Below are 19,993 nucleotides of genomic sequence, written 5' to 3'. Positions count from 1 at the left end.
GAACTAAAGATTATTCAAGTAAAGCATCATTTTTCTCTAGTTCTTGCTAATTTTGTCCTGAGTTTTAAGCACTTACTGGAGATATCGTGTCCCCCCCCCCCCCCATAATGATTCTACTAAAATATATAATTTACCATATTATTATATCTTCAAATCAGCCAAAAGATGATCTTCTGTTCAACTAAGTAATTATACATGAAAAAGTCTAATTTAATCAGCATCCTGAACTTAAGGAAAGCTCTGCACTTAACTTGTATATTACCTCTCTGATAAACATGTCCTAAGCAAATGCTGTTTATATGTGATGTTATGATTATGGCTTGATATTTTGAAATGTATTTCTTAAACAGGTGCTGTTTAAAGAACCCTGTAAGTGCTAGGTTCTTATTACTTGATTATATATACACTATTGAGGCAAGGAGAATCTCTTCCCTCTTCTGTTAGAAAATGAAAAAATTAAAATATATTAGTAAACACTTTCTAATTATTTTCCATTCTGAAGAAAAAAGCAACAATAAACACTGTGGGAAGCTTTCAAAAATTTTTGTAGGAGTATTTTGTTCATTCTGTTTTTATCTCAGTGACTACATTCTTTCATATTATTTAAAAATAAATGATAACTTAAGACTCTAGTTTCAAGTTTTTCAAGTTGCTGCTCTGGGTTATCTGATATGATCTTTAAACTCAGAATTATTCCATTTCCTGGGGTTTCTGGTGAAAGATAATTGTGCTCAGGAACACAGACAGGGGAAGGCTGCTTCCCGATTTCAATGCATGATGTGTGACTTTTCAAAAAACAAATAAAGAATGAGACAAGAATTTGCAAGAGGTTTAGAAAGGCAAAAGTGTATTTCTCCACAGTTTTCAAACTGCTCCCCAAATAAGAGGAAAATGACTACACTGATTACAGTCTAACACATCCCAATAGGAAAAATTCAATTATGTGACTTCATGTTATTATGTTCAGAGAAAACACTTAAAATTATAGAATTTACAAATTAGTTTGTATTTATAAGGCCATAAGCCAAGACTGCAGAGGATTTAAGTTGAACAAGTTACAAATAAATAAAATGCTCCAAAAACCTAGGATTTGACGGCACTTACATGAGAAAGGAGTAATTTTTTAAGAAGGTCAATGTGCTAAGTCCTTAGCAAAGTGAAGAAATCCAGGCTATCAAACTGATATAAAAAAAATTAGGGCTTCACACCAATGAAACGACTTTTGATAAGTTCTTTTCTAAGCAGTATAAAAGATGTATACAGAACTTGGAGAAAAACATTTCCATTCCCAGTGTTCTTTCATTCTCTGATCATAAGGGACATTTAATGGAAATAACTACCTAAAAATAAGCACACGGAAATATTTACTTCCTTGCTTACTTTCTCCAGGCTTCTCTCGCCCAGGTTCCTGTTTTCTGTTTTTCCTTCCTTTGCGCCACCTTTCCCCTCCTTCAGAATTATTACAACGTCTTCCTTTCTCCGTGAAGTCATTTCTGAAAGCGTAAGGGCTGGCAATTTCTTTCTCATCTTAAGGCTTATTCACATTTTCCTCAAATACATATAATAAAAATAACGAGTTTATATTTTCTAAGAACTTACCCTGTGAAGGCCAACTGAAACATATCATAGGTCTTATCTTGCTTAGTCCTCAGAATAATCCTGGAGAGATAATACTATGACCCTATCTAAGGGTGAAGGAGCAGGACTAGCAGGTTAAGTAACATACCTGAGCCTGGCCAGTATGGCTCAGTGGATTGAGCATTGTACCATGGACCGAGAGGTCCCGGTTCAATTCCCAGTCAGGGCACATGCCGGGGTTGCAGGCTCAATCCCCAGTAGGGGATATGCAGGAGGCAGACAACCAATGTGTCTCTCTCACATCAGTGTTTCTATCTCTCTCTCCTTTCCTCTCTCTAAAAAAATCAATAAAACCATATGAAAAAGAAACCTACCTGAGCCCTAGCCAGGGGACTCAGCTGGTTGGAATGTCATCCAGTACACCACAAGGTTATGGGTTCAATTCCCAGTCAGGGCGCATACAGGAGGCAACTGATCAGTGTTTCTCTCTCACATCAATGTTTCTCTCTCTCTCTCTCTCTCTCTCTCTCTCTCTCTCTCTCTCTCTCTCTCTCTCTCCCCCTTCCTCTTTCTCTAAAATCAACAAAACCATATCTTTGGGTTAGGTTTTAAAAAAAAATAAAGAAATATACCTGAGTTGATACATCAAGAGCTAGGACAAGAATGCTGTCAGCCCAGCCCCAAAGCCTGCATTGAACCCACTATACATGGCTTAGAGTTAGACCATAAACCTTACGTAAAATCACTGTAATTATGCTGTATTCATTTATTTAAAAATCAACCCCCTGTGGAATAGTTAACCCATCAAACTGATGATAACACCTTATTATGACCACGAAGTGGCAGTTTATCAAATTGTTAAGTTTGGCCCTGGCCAGTTTTGCTCAGCGGTTGGAGTGTCAGCCCGCAGACCAGAGAGACCCGGGTTCAGTTCCTGCTAAGGGCACGTACCTTGGTTGCAGTTGTCCCTGGCCCCAGCTGGGGTCGTGTGGGTGGCGACCAGTCAATGTGTCTCTCTCACATGGATGTTTTTCTCTCTCTCTTTCTCCCTCTCTCCCTCCCAGTCTCTCTGAAGATGAATGCAAAAATGTCCTTGGGTGAGGATAAAAAAATTTTAAAAATGAGGAAGAAAAGTACTAAAAGAAGAGTGTGCAGTTACCACCACTTCGAGGCTCTGCTGGCTATGAAGCTGGTGCCATTAGACACCAGATTTTCGCAAAGCCTGAAAAAAACATCAATTAATGAGGAATTCATGAAAGAAGACAAAAATTATTTTTTTAAATTTCAAGTCAGGGAAGAAGAAGAGTGTGCCCACTTGGATTATAAAATTGATATTTCAATAGATAATAAACTACTTTCCCTGGACTCTCTGGAGCCAGTTTAAAGGGAACAATTTTTAAAGGCTGCTCTGAAGTCTACTGAACGGCAGAATGGATTGCCGCTCAGAAGCCTGACATGACTGGATATTCTTTGGTAAGACACTAATCTAAACTTGTATTAAATCAACAAAATTAGTTAATTGTACTGTCTATATTATAGGTAAGGTTCTTTCCACCTCTACTTTGTATCTGTTGTTTCTCTATGCAAGACTACCTAACAATCTCAAGTTTCCCAAGGAAAAGACTTACATCAGAATCTCTGATGTTCCCTTGCCAAAACTTAAGGTGTACTTTATTTTAAAATTTATTGAATGAATGCATCTCTTCAATCAACTTGGTCTGCCTCAATTACTGAGTCAAGTTCTGGCTCCTGAGTCCCACCTGTCTTTTAATTTCGTTGCTTTTCTTAATCTTCTGTCATTAAAAAAATTTTAACTCCTCAGTGCGTTTCTTGTTTTTATGATTTCCTTACTCTTCTTTTTCATATATACTTTTTAACTATTCTTTCTTCATATTATAGTTACTCTTTTACCCTTTTGTGATTTCCTTTACCCTTTGTGTTCTTGATCATTCTAGTCTCTTGTATGTGGTTTCTTTTTCTTTTGACCTATTCTTCTTATTCCCTTCCATCCTTTATTTCTTTCCTCTAGTACCTTTTTATTTTTCTTTCCTTGACTTTTTATCATGTTTCCTCTTAAGAATCTGTGTTAAATCCAGTTTCACCTGCATTTTAAGAAAACAATACTTTCTTCATCAAAAGTACTCCCACAATTACAGCTCTGTGTCTTCCTTACCAAGAACCTCAAGTTCAGGAGGAAAAGGGTATGGGATTCTTTTTTTCTACCTCTTTCTGAATATACTCAATAAGAAGTATAATTACCATTTCTCATTAAGGTTATAAGGTATATAAGCTGTATGTCAGCCGCATCAAGTCAGTAAGCACTTGTGGCATATCATAAAGAGACCGTGATGGGGGAACTGGCAGAAACTTTCACCAACCTGTTCTTAGCTGAGCAGAGAGAACAAGTGAATCACTTAGCCAGTTAGGTGGTTTCAGTTACAAGTCGGAGAAAACCCAACTCAACTTGTTTGAAACAAGAAAAGCTAACACAGTTGAAAGTTCCCTAAGTAGCAATGTCACAAAGACATCTTTTAGTCTCTCTGCATTGCCTTCTATGGTATTATTTTTATTCTAGGCATGGCTGCCCTCATAAACTCAGCCGATCCTAGGACTACATGCCTTTGGCTCACATGCAACAGACAAATAGGATCCCAGCAAAAGTCATAAGATTTGATTGGACTAGCGTTGGTTATACAACTTCTTCTGAACCAATCAATGTGAAAGGGGAGATAGGATGCAATGATCTGCTAATCCTAGTTCATGTGCTCTACCTCTGGGTCCCGGATAGACAACTCCTGGGAACCACAAGGTCTCAAGAGAAGGAGCAACAAAGAATTATATGTTGGGAAGGGAACCAGCACATCTCTACTGCATGAGGCAAAGCTGAATGCAGATAGTACAAAATAACAAGGCTGTAATTTACTAAATATATATTCTCTTTCCATGGAGTTATTTATAGTATTTTGATAATTATAAGATTATAAAAGTGAGCAAACACATCTTATTTTATGAAAATGGTGCTCCTCTACATTCTTTTACAATGAATACATCTAGGAACTCTTTCTGAGAATATTGAACCCAACACAGTTACTTATTATTATTGACAAATAATTTAAATGTTCTTACTGTAAAAGAATGAGAACAAAAGAATAACAAAATAATGAACCACAAAAAATGACTATTTTAGAAAATAATGATATTCTGAGATAGTGGTGGGCAGGACCAGAGGGAGGGTGTGTGAGAGAGTGAGCTAGTGTGTGAGAGAGTGTGAGTGGACGTGAAGGTGGACGACCAAACTCCTGCAGTGCAGAGATGCGGAGCAGAAGGTTCCTGTGCTGTGAATGGGAGCAGCCGGCTACCTCAGCAAGCGGCCCTTCAGGGTGCTTCTTTCTGCGCCTCGGGGAGGTCCCACCATTTTGGAAGATCCTGGGGTCTTCCTTGTGAGGAGGCAGTGGGAACATCTAGGGCTCAGCAACCTGTGCCACCAGGGCACCAGGCACCATCGGACCAGTGGACACTGCATCAACACAGACCAGTGCACAGTAGTGGAGTTCCCAAGGTGCCGGTCGCAGAAGCCCTGGACAGCCAGGAGCCCAGCACCATCCCCCAAGTAGCAGCCCAATTAGAGTCGAGATATACCCCCAGCAACAGAGGCTGGGTAGCAGACATCTATCCCTAGGCAACAGAAGCACAGACCAGCAGCTGAGACCCATCCCCAAAAACTACAGCAAAAGCTGAGCAGGAGTTGAGCCCCATGGGGCAGCAGCACACCCCAGCCACCAGCAGCAAGACCTGGGGCTCCACGGAGACCTGTGCGGTCCAGCAGCTCACAAGAGCGGTGGGAAGCCAGAGCCCCAGAGGGACTGGTGAAATCCAGGTGCCCGCCCGCGGGACCTGCATGGTACAGGGGCACCAGAGAGGCCTGTGAAACCCAGCAGGGACTGTGTGATCCAGTTACCCGCGGGACCTGCGGGGTGCTGAAGCACCAGAGAGGACTGTGCAACCCAGGTGCTCACAATATAGGCTTAGAGGATGTGAAAATGGAGGCGGAGTGAATGAAAGCTACACAGACAATCTCCCAGGACAAAAAATAAAGACAAATCCTCGGAAAAAAGCAACAGAAAAGCAGCAGGACAGGACCATATAACCAGGGACACTGGTAGGATCTGCAGAGGTACGAGAGGGTGGTGGGCTGGGAGCTATGGACAGCAGCAGTCTTAGCTGTGAGCAGCGCCCTTGGGGAATAAAGACCAAGACCGCTCCACAGTGTAGAGAGCCGTAAAATAGCCACAGCCACTCACCTGGGGGGCTCCAGCAGAGGGAGGGCAGACTGGGCTGGAACTCTGTGGGGACACCCGGGATTTGAAGGGCACTCAGAGTTTTTGATGAGTTGTGGCCCCAAAGGACGGTGGCCAGTGTGCTCCTTCCCAGAGCGGTAGGGAAAAGCAGCAGTCCCCTCCACCCCCATTTGGAGATTCAGCCTTTCCCAGGTGAGGTAAAGAAATGCACATTGGGGCTCATTAACAACCACCATCTATCCCACCTTCTGGAAATCCTCTTAGGCAGAACACCAGGTCTACATTCCAAGGCACTGAGTAACTGAGACTACTAGCCACCAGGAAAAAGCTAGAGGATAACTGAACCTTTCCTGGTCTTGCAAACCTACCCAGGAAAGTGAGACTTGACAGTGGTGTTTAACGTGGGCCCACCCAGGCTCATCCAAACCCAGCAGAGGGAGCCACAAACAGCAGAACACCAAAACCCACGGGGAAAATTTGGCAGGCTCCAAAATGTACTGAGATAGTCAAGATGGTGAAACAAAGAAACAAATCCCAAATGAAAGAACAAGAGAACTCTCGAAGATGAGATAAACAAAATGCAGTTAAGCAAATTATCAGAGGTACAATTCAGAGCCATGATCTTGAGGAAGCTCAACAGCATGAGTAAGGACATCAGCACCATGAGTAAAGATATAGAAACAATGCAAACCAACCAAGTGGAAATGAAGAATGACATAGCAGAAATTAAGAGCACATTGGAAGGACTAACCAGCAGAGTAGAGGAAGTTGAGGACCGGATCAGCAAATTAGAAGACAGGGTAATAAAAACCAACCAATCAAAAAAACCAAAAGGAAAAAAAACAATTAAAAACAGGAAGATAGCTTAAGAGAACTGTGGGACAACTAGAAACGTAATAACATTCACATCATAAAAGTTCCCAAACAGAAAGAAAATGGGCAAGGGTTAGAGAATATATTTGAAGAAATAATGACAGAAAACTTTCCTAACTTGGTGAAAGAGAAGGCATTCAAGTTCAAGAAACACAGAGAGCCCCAAGTAAAAAGAACCCAAACAGGCCCACACCAAGACACATAGTGATTAAAATGCCAAAAATTAAAGACAAAGAGAGAATCCTAAAGGCAGCAAGCGATAAACAACAGGTTACCTACAAAGGAAACCCCATAAGGCTCTCAGCTGACTTCTCAACAGAAACACTAAAGTCCAGAAGGGAGTGGCATGAAGTAATCAAGGTCATGAAAAACAAGGATCTGAATCCAAGACTACTCTACCTAGCAGGCTATCATTCAAAATAGAAGGTCAAATAAAGATCTTTCCAGACAAAAAAAGGCTAAGGGAATATATTAACACCAAACCAGCACTGCAATTAATAGAAGAACTGGGAAGAAAAATACAACCATACTAAACAAAAATGGCAATAGATAAGTACATATCAATTATCACCTTAAATGTGAATGGTTTGAATGCTCCGATAAAGACACAGAGTAGTTGACTGGATGAGAAAGCATGACTCACATATATGTTGTATACAAGAGACACACTTCACAACAAAAGACTCACATAGATTGAAAGTGAAGGGATGAAAAAAATCTTTCAAGCAAATGGAAAGGGAAAAAAAGCTGGGATAGCAATACTCATATCTGATACAGTAGATTTCAAAATGAAGGCCACAACTAGAGACAAAGAAGACCACTATATAATATTGAAAGGATCTATCCAACAGGAAGATATAACCTTGATAAACATATATGCACCCAATATAGGAGCACCAAAATATATCTTAAAACTTCTGGAAGACTTCAATGGAGATATCGACAATACAATCATAGCAGAGGACTTCAACACCCTGCTGACATCACTGGATAGATCCTCTAGACAAAAAATTAGCAAGGAAACACAGACTCTAAATGAAGCACTAGACCAAATGGATTTAATAGATATCCACAGAGAATTACACCCCACAACTTCAGAATTCACATTCTTCTGAAGTGCTCATGGGACATTCTCAAAGATAGACCACATGATAGGACACAAACTAAATCTCTACAAGTTCAAGAAGATTGAAATCATATCAGGCATCTTCTCAGATCACAATGGCATGAAACTAGAAATCAATTGCAACAAAAAAATGCAAAGACATTTGAACACATGGAGGCTAAATAGCATGTTATTGAACAATGAATGGGTTACAAAGGAGATAAAGGAAGAAATTAAAACTTTCCTGGAAACCAATGGAAATGAACACACAACAATACAAAATCGATGGGATGCAGCGAAAGCAGTTCTGAGACCAAAGTTCATAGCACTACAGGCCTACCTCAAGAAACAAGAAAAATTTCTAACAGACTAACCTCACAACTTAAAGAACCAGAAAGCAAACAAAAAGAAAACCTCAGAGCAAGTAGAAGGAAGAAAATATTAAAGATTGGAGCAGAAATAAATGACATAGAGTCCAAAAAAACAATTCAAAGAATCAATGAAACAAAGAGCTGGTTTTTCGAAAAGATAAACAAGATTGATGGACTCTTAGCTAGACTCACCAAGAAACAAAGAGAGGGAACCCAAAATACACAAAATCAGAAATGAAAGAGGAGAAGTAACAACTGACACCACAGAAATACAAAAGATTGTTAACAACTACTATGAACAATTATACGGCAACAAATTCATAATCTAAGTGAAATGGACAAATTTCTAGAAAAACATAGTCACCCAAAACTGGACCGGGAAGAGATGGAAAACTTGCACACACCAATAACAACAAAAGAAATTGAAGAGGTAATTAAGGCTCTCCCAGCAAACAAAAGCCCAGGCCTGGACGACTTCACAGGAGAATATTACCAAACATTCAAAGAAGAACTTATAACCATTCTCTGTAAACTATTCCAAAAAATTCAAGAAGAAGGAAGACTTCCAAACTTGTTTTATGAAGCCAGCATAATTCCAATTCCAACACTAGAAAAAGACACTACAAAGAAAGAAAACTACAGGCCAATATCACTGATGAACATAGATGCCAAAATCCTGAACAAAATACTAGCAAATCGAATCCAGTGATGCATCAAAAAAATTATTCACCATCACCAAGTGGGATTCATCCCAGGGATGCAAGGCTGGCACAATATTTGCAAATCAATAAATGTGATACACCACATAAACAAAATGAAAGATAAAAATCATATGATCATATCAATAGATGCTGAAAAAACATTAGACAAAATCCAGCACCCATTTCTGATAAAAACGCTCAGCAATCTGGGAATAGAGGGATCATATCTTGACATGATAAAAGCCATATATGAAAGACCTACAGCCAACATCATACTCAATGGGCAAAAACTGAAAGCATTGCCCTTAAGAACAGGAACAAGACAAGGATGCCCACTTTTGCCACTCTTATTTAACATAGTACTGGAAGTCTTAGCCACAGCAATCAGACAGGAAGAAAAAATAAAAGGGATCCATATGGAAAAAGAGGAAGTGAAACTGTCAATATTCACAGCTGACATGATACTATACTTAAAAAACCCCAAAGACTCCATCAAAAATTTACTAGACTTAATAAATAAATTTGGCAAAGTAGCAGGATGCAAAATTAATATCAAGAAATCGATGGCATTCTTATACACCAATGATGAACTCACAGAAAGAGAAACTAAAAACAAATCCCATTTACCATCTAGGCAAAAAAATTAATATAACTAGGAATAAACTTAACCAAAGAAATGAAGGACCTATTTGCAGAAAACTACAGGTCATTGGAAAAAGAAACAGAGGAAGATATAAAAAAGTGGAAGCGCATACCTTGTTCATGGATTGGAAGGATTAACATCATTAAAATGTCCATATTACCCAAAGCAATCTATAGATTCAATGCAATCCCCATCAAAATACCAATGACATACTTCACAGAACTAGAACAAATACTCCAAAAGTTCATATTGAACCGAAAAAGACCCTGAATAGCCACAGCAATCTTGAAAAAGAAGAACAAAGTTGAAGGGATCACATTACCAGATTTCAGGTTATACTAAAAAGCCACTGTAATCAAAACAGCCTGGTACTGGAACAAGAACAGGCTATAGACCAGTGGAACAGAACAGAGAACCCAGAAATGGACCCAAGACAATATGCTCAATTAATTTTTGACAAAGTTAGCAAAAGCATACAGTGGACTAAAGACAGTCTCTTTAATAAATTATGTTGGGAAAATTAGACAGCTACATGCAAAAAAAAAAAAAAAAAAAAATGAAACTAGACCATCAACTTACATCATACCTAAGAATAAACTCAAAATGGATAAAAGACTTAAATGTGACTCATGAATCCATAAAAATCCTAGAAGAAATTGTCGGCAACAAAATTTCAGACATCATAAGCAGCAGAATTTTCACTGATACATCACCTATGGCAGAAACAAAGGAAAAAATGAACACATAGGAATACATCAAACTCAAAAGCTTCTGCACAGCAAAAGAAACAACCACCAAAATGGAAAGGCAACCCACTGTATGGGAGAGCATAATTGCCAATGATACATCAGATAGGGGGTTAATTTCCAAATATATAGAGTGCTCATACAACTCCACAAAAGGAAGACAAAGAACCCAATTTAAAAAATGGGCAGAGGAACTAAATAGACACCTCTCCAAACAGGACATACCTATGGCTAAGAGACATATGAAGAAATGCTCAACACCACTAATCATCAGAGAGATGCAAATTAAAACAGCAATGAGGTATCACCTCACACATGTCAGAATGGCCGCCATCAATAAATCATCAAACAACAAGTGTTGGTGAGGGTGGGGAGAAAAGGGGACTCTAGTACACTGCTGGTGAGAATGCAGACTGGCAGCCACTATGGAAAACAATATGGTGTTACCTCAAGAAATTAAAAATTGAACTTCCATTTGACCCAGTGATCCCACTTTTAGGAATGTACCCTAAGAAGTCTGAAACACCAATCAGAAAGAATATATGTATCCCCATGTTTGTAGCAGCACTATTTACAATAGCTAAGATCTGGAAGCAGCCCAAATGTCCATCAGTAGACGAATGTATAAGAAAGCTGTGGTACATATACACAATTAAGTACTATGCAGCTGTAAGAAAGAAAGATCTCTTATCCTTTGAGATGACATGGAGGGACCTGAAAAGTATTATCCTAAGTGAAACAAGTCAAACAGAGAAAGACAAGTATCATATGATCTCACTTATTTGTGGAATAAAATGAACATAACTATCTGAGGAATGGGGTAGTTCCAGAGACATGGGAGTGGGGTATAGACTGACAATCCCCAGAAGAGGAGGTTGGGGGGAGAGATAAACCACAGAACTGATATGCATGTATGCATGAACAATGGACATGGACAACAAAGCTGGGGACAAGGAGGGGAGGGAGGGGGAGCAGGAATTAGTGGGGGGAAAGAGGAGAAACATCTGTGACAAAAATAAGTAAATTAATTTAAAAAAATAATGATAGCCCTGGCCGGTTTGGCTCAGCGGTTAGAGCGTTGGCCTGCGGTCTGGAGAGACCTGGGTTCGGTTCCCGCTAAGGGCGTGTGCCTCGGTTGCAGTTTGTCCCCGGCCCTGGTTGGGTTGTGCGGGTGGCAGCCACTCGATGTGTCCCTTTCACGTCGATGTTTCTCTCTCTCTCTCTCCCCCTCCCACTCTATCTGAACAAAATATCGAAAAATGTCCTCAGGTGAGGATTAAAAAATAAAAATAAAAAAATAAAAAATAATGATATTCTTGAGGGGGAAAAGTGCTAAAGATCAGTTAGTGAATTTCTTTAAAAGGAGTAATATAAAGTCAGTTAAGCAAACATAGGAGGAAAGTCACTTTTAACAGTGAGAAGAGACAAGAAGCACATCTCACAAGTGTGCAACCGTTGTTCCCTCTTATTCCCAATCTCATTACACCTCTTCTGACTAAATATTAAATAAAGACCTTATGGAATTAAAGGCCGGGACATTAACAACAAAACATACAGAAGAGTTCATCTGCCTAGTCATCTGAGGATGGACTGGGGTTGAGGGGTGAGGGTAATTGTCACAGTACTAAAAGTAGTTAATTGGAGACAGATCATGCACAGGTATTCAAAGAAATGAATGTCAATCCTTAGTGTCCCCGAAAGTTCTATGTATATTTTCTAGAGCTTCTCAATGTCAATTTCAAAGGAATTCTCCCTAGTAAGTATAATACTTTTATTTTCTCAGTATTTAAAAAAAGAAAAGAAAAACAGAATGTTATCTGCAACAGTGAGTCATCAGCCACTGCAGTTCTACAACACCCAGGTCTCTCCCTGTTGCTGCAGCCCTTAGAATGGAGAGGGCTATCTTTTAATGACACACATAAATCCCGGCACAGCCTGGTTGCAAAGCATAATTAATTCTGGCCTTTTTTGCTTAATGAAACACCTTACACACATGAGAGAAGTGAGTTTTTTGTGTGTACCTCAAACAGGGGAAGCCCTAGCAACAACCTACTTTCACTCAAAATGTTCTGTATGTCACGTTTGTATGAGCTCTGCCATCATTTCTTCAAAATATATCTCTTATAACAAGCAACGTGCTAAAAGAACACTTATAATCCACCACCTGTACGAACAGTTTTCTTAACTTTTAAAAGTGTGAAATATTTTGTTTTTCAGATTCTTGGCAACAAACACATGGTTTTGTCTTTCAGCTTGTGGCTGCGATAGAAGAGTATTCAAACAAAGTAATCTCTTAGATGTAGCTGCTCAATATCATTTCCTTTTATTAGAATAATTTTTCATATTTATACTTATATGTTGCAGCATTACATTGTTGAGAATTTCAAAACATAAAGTTCCAAGGTTCCATTTCAAAACACAACCAACAATATGAGTAAAATTTTTGGAAAAAAAAAATTGTCTGAAAGATTTACTTTGAAAGATATACTCCTCTTTATAACATTCAATTATTCTAGCCCTGAGGAGTCTTGAAAGCAAATGCCTACTTTTAAAGAAGTTACTAATGCTATAAATGAGGTTTCTTGCTTTAATTAAAAATTGTACATAGAACAAGTGAATAATAAAACATAGAATTCCTCTCACCTGTTTAGGTGTAACCCCAGGCATTCGAATATCCAATGCAAAATCGGATGAATCAATAGGACTTACTGGTCGGGAGGTACCAAGACATTCATTAGAAAATGATCTGGTAGTTTCTTTAAACCTTAAAAAAAAAAAAAAGATAATTTCAATATCCTTGAACATAATGAAATCTTAACTTGACATGAAAAGGAAAAAAATAGAGGAATTCTATAACTGTAAAATCAAACATTATTGATTTAGACCTGATGAAAAGATGTGATATATAATATAAATATAAAATATATAATATTTTTAAACATTCTCAGAATTATACTTTATAGCCCATGAGCAATATATATCTAACCTATAAACAAAATATAATCAAAGCAAACAAACAGGTTATATTTAAAACTCAATTCCACAAAAACTTGTCAAAATATTTATATTTTTAGTTAATGAAAATACAGCATTAATAAATTAGAAATTAACAGAGGGCTGACAATTTTCTGATGTAAGAAATATTAACTATAACCTAGTAAAATTTTTGTAACTATTTTATGAGTGCCCAGTATTACTAGTCAGGAACAAAAAAAATCAACAATAATAATGCTAGGAGGCAGAATTGGGGGAAGGGGGAGAAGGCTGTGATGTGAATTACAAATGTACAAGTGCATAAATATTTAATATGGTAATTATGAGGAGTGTGTCTGTTACAGCCCATGATCTGTTTCTCCCCACCACTTACCTATATTGATATTTTATTTTTCCAGCTATTATAAAACAAGAAGGCATTCAAGTCTAAACGACTCTATGCAGTTTCTGAAATATCTCCCCAAGAGGGAGCGATTTGTATTGGAAATCACAACTTCTAATTGAAGTTTTGAAAGCCAGTGCAGCTTGGCTGCACCACAGAGGGGTTTTCTGGAAGGGGACTTCACAAGAAGTTCCTGTGCTAAAATTCCAAGTCGGTTCGGCAAAGTCAATCAGCCTGGTCGATTCCTCCAGCACTCTGGTCCCTAAAAGTGATCACGGTGTTCATCAGCATGCACAGAAACCACCCCGACAACATTCCGCCGCTTTAAAACACACACACACACACCCACCTCTTAAAGACAGACAGTGGGCTTCTGAAGCCCAAACAGCCGCCTGGGCACACGAGGAGGAGGAGTAGCAGGCTCCGAACGCCAGCCATGTCCACGCCGCTCCGGCCCCGCCGGGAGGACGGGCAGCGGCGCGGGCTGGGCCGGCGGTGGGGCAGCGGCGCCGCCAGCGGCCGCTACTCCATGGCCGGGCGCGGCGGGCGTCCTGCGGCGGCCGCGCACCGTCTGCCAGCGAGGGCGAGCGGACCGGGCGACGTGTCTGGATCCCTCGCCTCGCGCAGAAGCCCGAGCGAAGGCGGTACTTTTGTCCGGTCCTCGAGCGGAAGCTTTCCTCCGTCCAGAGCTGCTTTCCCCCCGGTGCTGGGCTAGACTTGAGGGCTCCTTATCACTGGGGAATGATAGGGACTGTGAGGGATGTCACACAAACCCGCGTCAGTCATCATTCAGAACCTGCAAAAATAGAAGCAGATAATGGATGACTAACACATTACAGCACTTGTCCTCAGCAAATCCCAGCTGAGGTTCTTTAATACATTCGTAGTTTCACAAGCTTGAGCCCAAGCCTGGGGAAAATGCTGGTCAGTTGATCTCCCTCCCCCGCACCAGCCCCCAAGATTTCACCAGCCCCCAGAGCCCCAGTTTTGCTTTCTTCCTATCTCATACCCACTCTGTCCTTTTTCCTCTCTACTTTTCCCCCTTTTCCCTCTCATCTACCCCATTCTCCGTATTTCTTCTCCTTACTTGCTGTATCATTCCCTTCTATCATCAAAAATGCACTTAATACTCTGCTGAATATAGACAAACTTGTTCACACAAATGACAGGCTAAGGGCAAAGGAAAAGGGGGGGGGGGCTGAGAAGCAGAGACAAAGCACTTGGATGCAACAGTGAACAGATAGAAAAAGATTTTGAGAACAAAGGCATGTTTATGTGTATGCACCACAGAGCTAGAGATGTAAGGGGAAAGAATACCCCTGTTAAGAAGATCACCACAGAAGCAATCGCTGAAGTTCTCGGGGTTATTTCAAAACCAACTAAAAGTCTACAGTTAACATGATATATATGCAATGTAAATGTCTATTTAATAATTTTGCATGTAATATACAACATAATAATTATTCCTAACGCAATACCACCCAAAACATATTCTTTCGTGAATAAAGTTTGGAAATTTATAATGCAATGCATTTAGAAACAGCAGGGGGAATCTCAGATAGCCCCCAGATGAATTTATCTACAAAGGGTATGATCAAGAACTTAAAATTAATATAAAAGAGAGGCCGTGCAGAATTAGTGCAACATCTGGACATTTTATGAAGAGACTCAACTGGGCTAAATTTTAAAATATGAATGTTTTGACTTTACTGTTGTCTTGAACATTTTTCAGACTGTATCAAGTTTGTAAATTGTAGTCAGAAGGCATTGTTTTCAACTCTATCATTTACGATATAAAAAAATTTTAATCACTGATTATAAACATAGTTTGGGAAACCTCAAATCCAATGGACAGACGAATAACAGTAAACAACGAAAACTGTAAGATCATGTAGAAATACTCCACAATAAGACATTAGCCTCTAAATTATCCTCTAAAAAGCATGAACTAAAATTAAATGTTAAGATTTCATGGTCAAAGCTTTCTAGAAGACACCCAATATAAATAAAACATGATAGAATGAATACCCAACCAATCCAGAGATGCTTGGGGCTCAGCAGCACCCAAGGACCACAGCTAATTTACATAAGCAATGACATTTTTAAAAGACTGATATTTTGTTTGAACTTTCTCTTTGTCTTGCTGTTTGAAAGTTCAGCAACAACAGCAACAAAAAAACTTCAGTTTTGTCCCAGTCCCTGGGTAAAGGAGAGAACTCCTTATAGGGGAATAGAAACAACTGCCCTGAAGGCTATGCTATTGCCTTTGCTAGCAACAAAGTATAATCTTGTCTAATGACAATACTTAACATTCCCCGAAGTTCTTATTTTTAAAATATATGTGGAGAAGGGATATTTTATTTCATGCAGAACAGGTTTCAAGGACAGTCTTTCCAGTTAGCAGGGAGATTTGGTATTATACAAAAACTTGAAAACAAATTTAATATCAAAATTCTTTAAGAGGAACACATCCTTAAGTACTAGCCTTTGAAAAAAAGTCCACTTATCTCTTTGATTGATTTTATTACCTTTGAAGTGCCTAAACTACCCACTAAAAGAAAAGGGAACTTAAGTTGTGGGTGGAAGCAAAGCTGATATTTGCAGCATGAACTAGACACAAGGTCTTATAGGAATGAAAGCTAATTATGCTTCTTGGTACTTGACGCCTTGTAAACGAGAGACAAAATACAAATCATCAGATGAAAAAAGTCATGTCTTACCACTTCACTTGTTATTATATAATTCCTGATACTTTTACAATATATAATACTTTTTAAAAATGTAGAAGTCTTCTGATTTAGGATTTTAAAAACTCAAATATATTTCTTTGAGATAATTTATTCCCTCACTAATATATGTAGCCCGGAAGGTGTAGCTCAGTGGTTGAACGTCAACCCATGCACCAAGAGGTCGCCAGTTCAATTCCCGATCGGGGCACATGCCCAGGTTGTGGGCCCGATCCCCAGTGGGGGGCATGCAGGAGGCGGCCAATCGATGTTCTCTCTCATCAATGTTCTATCTCTCCCTCCTTTTTCCTTCCTCTCTCTCTAAAATCAATACAGAAAAAATAAAACACATATGTAATTCCATATTCGGTACCAAATATTGTAATATGTTGGGGTTTTATAAAATGAATAAAACTACAAGAGAATATAGCCTATTACATGAGATGAGGACCTGACAAAATTAATATAAGGTATGTTTACAATGTAGTATAAAAAGAGTACTATAAAATGGACTCATTTTGAGGTAGGAATGATCATTTCAATCTTCAAGAGGAAGATAAGAAAGAACAGAAAGGTAAAGCAGCCTTCACTGGAAGAGATAACTGCTGAGGAGAGCTTGGAGGGTGGCAGGGTCTGCACTGTGGGAGATGGGCATGGGCACTGCAGGTGCAGAAAAGGCCAGGGGCACTGGAGTCCAGGTGGGGAGCAGAGGATGTGTTTAAAAAATAAGTAATATAATATAGGTTCTGCCTCCTAGACTCTAGCTGTAGGTCCAGATTTATTATTTTATTTGTAATACAAAGCAAATATTCTGTTTACACATCCATGAATTCTTAGTAAGAATAATTTATAGTTTATACCTGTATGGATATTAATTCCAGGAGCAGTGCTATCATTACATAGCAAAGTCCAGCCTGATTCAGAGGACCATAAAACTAGTTCGGCTTTTACAGAGTAGAGTCCATTCCTTTCCATTTTCATTTGAAAAAAAAAGAAACAAAACCCAAAGAAGTGAAATTTTTAATTGTTCAAAGAATCAAATAAATATATTGATCATTCGTTGGGTTATTTATTCAACAAGAGAGAACCCAGTATAGCATAGTGGCTAAGAGCTTGTAAACCAAAGAAAAACGACCTGGACTCCGGGCTCCACCATTATCTGTCTTGTGAAACTGAACAAATATCTAGCCTCTCTTGACTCAGTTTCCTCATCTGCAAAATGGAAATAATTCTACCTATCTCACAGGGTTATTACAAGGAATAAATGAATTCATATTCTTAGAAGAGTTCCAGGCACATAACAAATGTATGCTTTTACTATTGTTGGAACACAGATTTATTGAGTGCCGCAGATTCTCTTAATGCTGGGGGTGGTAATAACTGAGACAGATCAAGTTCCCTCTCTTAAAACAATTACTTTCCAGTGGGGAAAAAAACAAATGAAAATAACTATCAAATATAAATTTCATTTTATTTTAAGGAGATTTCATGTGGTTTCCTACAATGACTTATGATTACACTGATCAAAGGGTGCATATCCATTCACAGAGCAATTTGACTCCAGGGATTTATTCTTGGGCAAAAATTGAACAAGAGTACAAACATGTTGATAAGGATATTTACTAACATTGTTTATAATAACAAAGAACTGGGTGTTTATAACGGAAATCAATTTAAATGTCCATCAATAAAAGATCGCTGAAAGAAATTATTTTTTGATAAAAAACTTGAATACTATACATCCCTTTAATAATATATGATATCATATATTTTTAAAATATTCTATAATGTATTTTGCATACTTTTAAAAAATGTTTCAACAGTCTCAAACTTCCAGAAATGTTGCAAGCGCAGCACAAAAAACTTTTCCCTTTAATTATCTGAGAATGAAATGCTGGCCTGGTGATGCCTCATCATCTCTGAATACTTTTTATGTATTTTCTAAAGTCCATCCCACTAAATAACCACAATATAGCCACCAAAATTAAAATATTCACCTTGACACATTATTATCATCTAATCTTCAGTCTCCTACTTCGCCACTGTTCCAATAATATCCCATATATCAAAAGATCCCATTCAGAATCAAGCATTGCATGTAAAGTTGTCATGTCTCTAGTCTTCCTCACTCCAGGACAGTTTCTCAGTCTGTCTTTAACTTTTATGACCTTGACTGCTCTATTGAAGACTTCAGGCCAGTTATTTTTCACAATGCCTCTCAATTAGTGTTTGTTTTCTACTATAGTAGGACTAGATTCAGGCTGTGCATCTCTGGCAGGAATATCACAGAAGTGATGCTGTATTCTTCCCATTGCATCTGTATTAGTATCCATTCCTGCATATTAAATTACCCCAAAACTTAGTAGTTGAAAACAATAAGCATTATTTTGCAAAGTCTGTGTGCCTTTTGAAAGAGTTGCTTCTCTGGGTGGTTCTCTAGTGGGGGTGCAATCAAAATGTTGGCAAAGGCTATAATCATCTGAAGGCTTGACTGGGGTTGGTGGATTTGCTTGCAAGGTGACATTCAGATGGCTGGCAAGTTAGTGGTGGTGATATGCAGAAACATCATTTCCTCACTATGTGGCCTTTTCTGTAGGATTGTTGTAGTGTCTTTACATTATGTCAGCTGGCTTCCTCAAGAGTGAGCAATGTTTTTTAGGACCTACCATCAGATATCACATACCAGAATTTCTGTAATATCCCACTGGTTACCCAGGTCAACCCCACTCAGTGCAGACAAGGATTACCCACGGGCATAAATACCAGGATATGAGGATCATTTTCTTGGAAGCTGGCTACCATAGCATCTTATTAGGTGGCACACAATTTTGATTTTTCTCATTGTTGACGATATTACTTTGATCATTTGATTGAGGTAGTGTATTCCAGACATTTCCACTGTAAAGTTACCATTTTTCCTTTTGCCATTAGTATTTTTTGGTGAAGAGGTTATTTTTGATATTATAAATATTCCATTTCTCATCGAACTTTGGTTTCATGCATTTGTTTATTACCTCCTAATGAACTAATGTTTTTTTTAAATTTTATTCAAAGGGTTTTAAACTGTTACCAACTTTATTGACATTACTTACTTTGATACTCAAATTGTCTCAGTTGTGGTTCCTGTTAGCTGGCTTCTGTTCCTTCTCACTCGGCCCATCGTTCCTTGAGCTCTTCCTTGCTTTTTGCCCGCTCCCCCATTTGGCCTCAAAACCCTGCACTAGGTCTTTCCCTCCTGCTCTTCATCCCACTTGGCCTTTGCTGAAACCCTGCACTGGGCTGCCCACACACGATGGCCTCTTTACCCCGTTTGGACTGTGAGACCCCATTCCCGGCCATCGACCCCACCACACTGTCGCCTCCTTACCCCAGACAGACTTCACACCCCAGGCCAGGTCACTGCTCCTAAAGGCCCTCCTTGCTGCACCTTCCCATAACAACTTTAGGACTGAATTATTTAGAAAGAGAAAAGAAAGACATTAATTTTTTAAAATGAAATTATAGAATAGTATACACATGTACTTAAAATTCTGAAGTAATATAACCTAATTATATTTCCAATGGTTTTCTATGGGG

At 38.9% G+C, this 19,993-nt stretch overlaps 1 protein-coding gene and 1 long non-coding RNA gene across 8 annotated transcripts in view; both read right to left on the bottom strand.

The window, feature by feature from the left end:
• The window catches only part of PAM (peptidylglycine alpha-amidating monooxygenase), a 164,496-nt gene extending 150,316 nt beyond the window's left edge, over positions 1–14,180 (bottom strand). For all 6 annotated transcript variants that reach the window (XM_036279562.1, XM_036279563.1, XM_036279564.1 and 3 more), the window contains exons 1-2: positions 14,041–14,180; positions 12,959–13,079 (exon numbers count right to left, since the gene is read on the bottom strand). In XM_036279562.1, coding sequence (XP_036135455.1) covers positions 12,959–13,079; positions 14,041–14,129 — 210 coding nt within the window. In that variant the 5' untranslated portion in view covers positions 14,130–14,180. The remainder of the gene's footprint in view (positions 1–12,958; positions 13,080–14,040) is intronic.
• Positions 14,181–14,243: 63 nt separating this feature from the next.
• The window catches only part of LOC118642505, a 134,644-nt gene continuing 128,894 nt past the window's right edge, over positions 14,244–19,993 (bottom strand). For both annotated transcript variants that reach the window (XR_004961725.1, XR_004961724.1), the window contains exon 4: positions 14,244–14,487. This is a non-coding gene — a long non-coding RNA (uncharacterized LOC118642505). The remainder of the gene's footprint in view (positions 14,488–19,993) is intronic.

Source organism: Molossus molossus, unplaced genomic scaffold (assembly GCF_014108415.1).
Source record: "Molossus molossus isolate mMolMol1 unplaced genomic scaffold, mMolMol1.p scaffold_m16_p_3, whole genome shotgun sequence".
Lineage (NCBI taxonomy): Eukaryota > Metazoa > Chordata > Mammalia > Chiroptera > Molossidae > Molossus > Molossus molossus.
This window is presented reverse-complemented; position numbering and strand designations above follow the sequence as displayed.